Below are 7401 nucleotides of genomic sequence, written 5' to 3'. Positions count from 1 at the left end.
ACATCCTGTTTAGGGCTGAGGGTTCCAAGGTCTCTCACTGTCTACATAATGTCTGCTGTGAACCTCTGTGTTTGTTCCCATCTGCTGCAGGAAGAAGCATCTCTAATGATGGCTGAGCAGGACACTGATCTATGGGTACAGCAGAATGTTATTAGGGGTCATTTTATTGCTATGTTCCTTTAGTAGAACAGTTGTATTTGGTTTTCCCCTGGGTCCCTGGCTCAATGTACACAGGTCTGTTCACATAAGTTGCCTATCAGTTTTGTAAAGCATTTATATATTTCTAATTTGGGGGGATTATAATATAATTACATCATTTCCTCATTGTCTTTCCTCCCTCCATACTCTCTTATATACCCCTCCATGTTCTCCTTCAAATTGATGGTCTCTTTTTTCCTTAATTATTGTTACATTTGTGTGTGTGTGTGTGTGTGTGTGTGTGTGTGTGTGTGTGTAAGTTGGTACTGGACATCCACAACTCTACATTTTGATTGCTTGTAGTTTTATCTTATAATCACCTTCATCTGTTACAAAGAGAAGTTTCTTTGATGAGGGGTAATGATTACACTTATCTCTGGGTAATTGGACAAATGTTTAGAATATTTAGAATGTAGTTAGGAAGTACGTTTGTTTAGTAAAGTGGCAGTTGTCAGTTCTCCCAGATTCATGACTTCACTAGCCCTGGGTGGTTGGCTAGGGTTCCAGTACCCAGCATGACTTCCCTCTTGTTGAGCAGGTCTTAAGTCCAATTAGAGAGCTGTTGGTTACTGCCAAGGTATGTGCGCCACTATTACATCCTTGGGGTTATTGTTCCATGACGGTTGTTGTTATGAATGATAGGGTAAGACTGTTGGTTGCTTTTCTCCTTTGTAGGCTTGCATGATGCCTTCTAGTTCCACAAAAGCTAGTCCTCAGGAAAGAGACATTTAGGTCAGTTCCAGCTGAGAGGCCTCTGGGCCCAGGGTCTGAAATGCATGGTGTCTTCAGCAATATTGTATTTTTAAAGAGACTAAAGCAATTGGGACTATGGGGAGTTAAATTAGCATATATATCCACGCTGTCACAGGGTGCAGACTTACGCAGAAGATCAGTCTACAGTAGTGGAAGATTCGATTGGCATTTGTTCAATACTCCGAGTGCCATCTTGATACTATTTTCCTTGTTTGTACAACATAGAACACTTGTTTTATGAAAACTTTTTTTTTCTGCAGTTATATAGATGTGTTTGTTTTGAGCTTCATATTGAATATTATCTATCTGTAAGCTGTTTGTCTTGGGAAGGGGTTATTTACTGCTAGGTCCTGCAGAGCCAATTAGAGCAGGGATGGTGTTCTCAGATGCCACACTTAGTACACAAACTGTCCCCTGACTCATCCTGTACTTTCCATTTCTAAAAGAAAGTTAAGGAAATTAAGTCTTAAGTAGTTAAGGGAAAAAATCCCAAAACACCAATGAGTAAAAAAATTAGTATTAACAGACACGGTGGCAAAGGGACTAATAAAGAGGTCCACATAATCCTAAGTAACACCAGCGGAAGAAATAAGTTCAACTAGAGATATCATGTTCTCATAGGATGGACTTGGGCAAGATGTGGCTGGCTGTGGCACGTAGCTGTTCTGCTGGACCAGGCGAGGAGATGAGGCCTACTCTTGAGCCCGCAGGAGAATAAAGAGTAGAGCCAAGGTCTCGACAGAGTTTTGGCATCTTAAACCCAGAATGTCTTGTTCAGCAAGCCAACTGGACTTGCTCTTTTCCAAACTGTGGCTGACAACCTGCATCTTTCCCCCTCTTATCTGCACAGGGCTTTCTAGTTTTCACCCGAGGACAGGGCTCTCTTCTCACCCCGAACAAACTGCCAGCCCACGGCATAGATGCTGCGGTAAGCCGCCTTTACTCTGCCTCCAGGTTAGGGACGATCTACCAGTCACCTTCTGTCGCCTTCTCCAGATATCGGCAAAAATAACCAGGGCGCAGCCTTTCCAATTACAGTTCTAGAGAAAAAGACATATTTGTAATTATATGGAAATGTCCAGTTTTCTAAGTGTTTATGGGCAAAAGGAGACAGGAGAATCCAGTTTTGCTGCTTTTTTCACGGACCTTTCTGCCAGAACTTGAATGGGGAAGTCGTTCGGAGACCACGGAAGGGAAGGAGAATCAAACTGCTCAATTTCCAAGAGCAGGCCAGGGCGATGGCTCTGTGGGGAATTCCTTAGGCTGTTTTGAGATCTTCTAGAACTATGCGGAGAGGCAGAGAAGGCAAAAGGAGGCCCTGCCAGTATCCCCAGGAAAGGCTCCACCTGGCACAAGCCATCACTGCTTGCTAATATTTTTCTCTTATCTCCACAGAAATAGAAATAGAATTTGTTTTGCAAAGTCCTAGGGGGGAAAAAAAGACCTACAATTGCGGCTAGAGCTTAACAATTTTATAGTGGACAGGATCACACTGTCCACTTCCCTGAGTAAGGAAGGGGAGCCGCATTCAATCCCACTAGTCTAGAGGAGCCGGCTCTACTAGTAACCTTGTTCAACCAAGAGGGAGTGATGGAGAGAAACATTCCAAAACTTTTGCCAACTTAAAACCATCTTGACCATAAAGAATTAAACCAAATATAATGAAGTAGAGAAGTCAGCATTTCTAGAATAAATATTTTACTTTAACTCTTATTCAGTTAGCAAGTTAACAACCCATTATTCTGCAATGAGAATCCTTTCTCCTTACTGAAGAAGACACACACAATCTTAAGGCGACGTGATTTTGCTTTATTGAATATAACACCACTCAGTATTTATAGCTGTGAAGCAATCATAAGGCCACCGCGTATGGTGCTCTTTAAAGTGTCACTCTTAACTCATTCAATCCCCCAGTCCACTTATATCAACACCATAGGTAATTTGCAGCTCATCGGCCAATATCCATGATAGTTCATTTCATAAAATTATGTGTAAGCAGAAAGAAGTCTAAGGAAATATAAAAAAAAAAAATTCAGAAAAATAGTCCACATCTAGTCATAATCTTCCAGGTTTTCTGTAAAAGAAACCAGTAACAATTATAAGCATTCTTAGTTCCATGCATACTTACTTTATTTAATAACACATTTAATTTTCAACACAGAAAAGCTATTTTATTCTTTTATCACATCATTGGCATAAGCTAACATACTTTGCTTACATTTAAAATCAAATGCACTCACCAAATTTAATGCCAAGAAAAATTATTTTAAAGTATTCTAAAACTAGCAGTAAGCCATGTGGCCACGTTTACTTGACTCTCCTGCATACATCCCATGGAGAGACTCCCCTAGAGAGTAGGAAGATCTCCAACCAGCTCTAAGGGCCACTGACCACAGAAACCCACTACTTTCGCAGGCATTAAGAGGCATCAGAAATACAATTACTATACCTGCACGACTGTGTGGCCAGCACCTCTATTGACACCTGTAATAATAGTCTCAAAACACAGCTATGAAACTGTTGGGATTGTGGAAATAGAGTGACAAAAGGGGACATTATGTACATAAATGCTTTCTCTGATCTTCTACAAGCCACTAACAGAGTTTAAGAGTTGCATCATTCTGTATTGTAACAGAAAAAGGCTGTTGCCACCATGCCGAATTTATTTTCCTTTTATCTTCTGAAAAAAATCTTGGTTCCTCAAAATGCATTATTACTACTTTCTGGATAACTAAGATATTAAAATATAAAGCCTCCAACCTCATCTCCTCATTTTGGAACACGTTAAAAGCAGGGTGTCAGTGTTGGCAACGTCCATATTAAAAACCTGAAAACCAAATCATTCTTAACAATATTCTTTTATTTTCCTAGAACAGCACTGCTGACAGGCTTGATAAGTCCAACTTAGAAAACACTATGAATAAATACAATCTCTCATCCAATATTTATAAGACTTTCGAAAGCTGGGTGTGGTGCCACAGGCCTGTGAATCCAGCATTTGGTAGGCAGAGGCAGGATGATAGTAGACCTCAGGCCAGCCAGATCGACAATTAGATCTTGTTTCAAAACCAAACGAACAAGCCCTCCCTCCCACCAATGAAGGCATTCACTTGTCAAAAAGATTCTGGAAATAGCAACAATGCTGGGTATTTGTTCTTTTGTTTTGTTTATTTCTTAGTAAAAATTTCTCTATACTAAATAGGCTTCCTCTTAAAAATATGTCTTCTAGATCACATTAAGATAAATTCTGAATGCCTTTTAACATGTTATAAACAACTAGTGCCCGAGTCAGTGATCTGTGAGAAGTCCCTTTCAAGCAACAGAAATCATGCTTCTTCTACACAGGCCATTTTAAAAGGCTGGAACAATACAATGTGAAGGGGAAAGTGGGAACAAGAGTAGGAGAGTGTATTTGATTGTTTAATACCAGCACACTGGGTACCCTCTATACATCTTAACACTCTCCATACATTCCCATTGGGTGTAAACATGCTAGCAGAAGTTTCAGCATTTTTATGACATAAACACTTTGTTCTAAAGATTACTGTTTACCAGAATACAAGACACGGGTGGCAGCTGATCCTGGGGAATAGGATGCAAATGCCATTAGCACACATCAACAAGTGGGCAGCACCTACCTCTGTGGTCAATAGTTGATCATCTTGCGAAGAGCATCATAGCACTTCCATTTGTCTGGGATATAAAACGGCTCAAAGATGTGAGGAAATGGGGTGTCATATCCACATACTCGAGATATCGGAGCCTCTAAGTTCAAGAAACATTCCTCCTACAGAGAAGGACCGAAACGGGTGACTTTAACATGTTTCCATTCACAGAAATAAAACATTTCCACTTAAAATAACTTGACTGTTTAAAGCACAATTACAGCTAGAGATATCGAAATGTCTAAGTCTATTGTTACTTAAAAGCAAGTATGAGTAGCATGTTGGCATGATCCCAAATTCCCTTGAAATGCTTTTGTATACGCGTGTGCCGCTATAGCCACATATATCACCAGCACCATGGTAGGATCATGTCAATCATACTCCAGTGAGTATAAGTGTAAAGCAAGACAACACAGCAAATTCTCATAACACTTAACCCTACCCTTGAAATTAGTGATGATGTATGCTTTCTCATGTTTCCTGTATTTTTGTTTAAATTTATAAAATGATAACGTTGCTTTCATAAATTCATGTCTGGGATTCTGCTGTGCACCAACTGTCTATCAAGGTACTTGACTGTCTTTATTGCTCTCATCATCAGGCTTCTGAAGATGCTGCTGGCCCGTGGCTAGCCCAAGTCCACTGCATGACTGGTAGGTGCTGACCTCTCAGATGTTACCTTTGAGACTCCTCACTGGGGCAGCCTCCTTTTACTACAATTTCTCATTGCACACACAAGTGACAGAGGGACGTCTGCTCTGAGCACCCAAGGTGATTACATAAACCTGACCCATGGCAGTAGCCAGGTTTTTGTCTTTGGTAGAGGCCATAAACTCCATAAGGGCAAACATCTAGTTCAGAACATAAAATCTAAATTTCAGTAGAACAAACAGTGCACAAAATTATTCTTAGGGGAACTGTTATACAAGTTTTTTTAAAAAATCAAGTTTGAATAAAACTTTAAAGATAGATGATAGAAGACGTAACAAAACTACTCTGAAGAAAATATCATTAAGTTTACAAAAAGCCATTATCTGAAATAAAACCTTGGATTTAAATTAAAATATTCACACACTGCCTTGCTTCCCATAGGATCAATTGGAGTCTAAATATTCTTACATATCATAGTGTTTCTAATTATTATTTGAACGAATATTTTATATGAGGAATACCATATTCAATTTGTATCCACTGTGGAAACTACTATTGTTAGTAGAAGTGTAATGGGGGCAGAGAAGACACGCAAATCAGGTAAGCAAACTTCAGAGAGAGCCAGCTGGACATGTACAGCTCTCTCCGTGGTCCCATTAGCCATTGCAGTATCAAATGCCAAACCAGTGTTAACTTCCCAGCAACAGGAATCTCCAAGAACAACCACAGAACTTCACCACAAAAGCTTACAGAGCCATCTCGGAGGTCCACTGATAACCACCAAACCAGGACAATAAACAGGGCCGACGGTCCTCCGCTGTCCTCAGTGTAACAAGGAATTTTAAAGAGCTTTAGATTGTCAATTTGGGATGAACTCAGTTTTATTTCGAGGACTCCGGCTGTTTTTCCCATCTTCCTTGAGTGCTGCATTCTTCGTAAACAAATTAGCCAAGGACACAGCGTGGTGCAGAAAATGGCAGACAAACCAGGTCACTAAGTGCCTTTGATTTTACCACTGCTGTCACCAGTGACTCGGAAAGCCAACCTACCTCAGAGTCACCCGTCAGTGCCATTAACATGACTCCCTTTGGCACACAGACAACAGCACACTTGACTGTTGTCAAGCGGCACTACCGCTAACTCAAGAGTGTGATCTGTTTCTAGGAAGTCATCTGCAGGTGTGCGCTAGCACAGAAAGAAACCAGCTACCACCTAGTCGTGCCTGAACTATAAACAGTGCTACCCTCTGAGGCTGGGAACAGCAAGGAGGGAAAATACTTCACTCTGTACTCTCTAAGGTTTATTTCAGGCTTTATGAGACATCGCTGACTCTGTCATCAAGCGACAATGAAAAAAAGAGTAAATAATGCATTTCCATCTGAATAAAAGGCCTCCTTTGGGATTTCAGAAATTTATGATTTTAGGCATAGCTTTTCCTCACCTCAGAAGCCATGACTGTAGATTAAATAAAATGGAATTAAATGATTAGATGCATAAAACTGCATTCTCCAAATCATGGATGAGAGCTGAAGGACGTTGAACAGAAGACTACATGGAGCTCTCGGTGTAATTAGCATGTGCCCTAGAGAGGTGATCTAGTTTGAAATTCTAACTTTCGGCTAAATGAAAGACACTAACCAAGAACCTTTAGTTATTTCTTCCACAGACTTCGAGTGGAAAGTATTGTAAAGCAATTGGGAATAAGATGTCTGGATCAATCTAGCAGCTGTACTGGTGCCCAGTGAACTGGCTTATATGCAAATTACCTATACCAAGATGCTCCTTTAAACTCCATCCAAACAGCACAGCCTTGTTCAGCACCATGCTTTTCATAAAGCTATACACACATACCGACAGACTGAGACAGACAGACACAAGTACACACATGCACACACACTTTGGAAAAGAAATGCCTGAATCTCGTGATCAGATGTATAGGCTAATATATGAAACTAATCGTTCAAAACATCTCTCTTCATTATAACCATACAGATAACACCATGTGTGCTAAACTTGCAGGACAATCTAAGTTAATTACATTTATCTGTTCTACTGGCAACTTAAGTATAATAGTTTGTTTTTGCTTTATTTTACTCTAGTTTGTTTTTTTTTTTTTTTTGAGACAGAGTCTCAC

At 40.1% G+C, this 7401-nt stretch overlaps 1 protein-coding gene across 2 annotated transcripts in view; it reads right to left on the bottom strand.

The window, feature by feature from the left end:
* Nucleotides 1–449: 449 nt before the first annotated feature.
* Bckdhb (branched chain keto acid dehydrogenase E1 subunit beta) overlaps nt 450–7401 on the bottom strand; it is a 185707-nt gene continuing 178755 nt past the window's right edge. Inside the window, exons 10-11 of one of the 2 annotated variants that reach the window (XM_059267042.1) lie at nt 4590–4738; nt 450–1991 (exon numbers count right to left, since the gene is read on the bottom strand). In XM_059267042.1, coding sequence (XP_059123025.1) covers nt 4598–4738 — 141 coding nt within the window. In that variant the 3' untranslated portion in view covers nt 450–1991; nt 4590–4597. Of the gene's footprint in view, nt 1992–2739; nt 3026–4589; nt 4739–7401 lie in introns of those variants that run through there. The other variant, XM_059267041.1, reaches the window with a different exon arrangement.

This window comes from Peromyscus eremicus, chromosome 7 (genome assembly GCF_949786415.1).
Source record: "Peromyscus eremicus chromosome 7, PerEre_H2_v1, whole genome shotgun sequence".
NCBI lineage: Eukaryota > Metazoa > Chordata > Mammalia > Rodentia > Cricetidae > Peromyscus > Peromyscus eremicus.
Note: the sequence above shows the minus strand (reverse complement) of the source record. Positions and strands in the feature narration are given on the sequence as shown.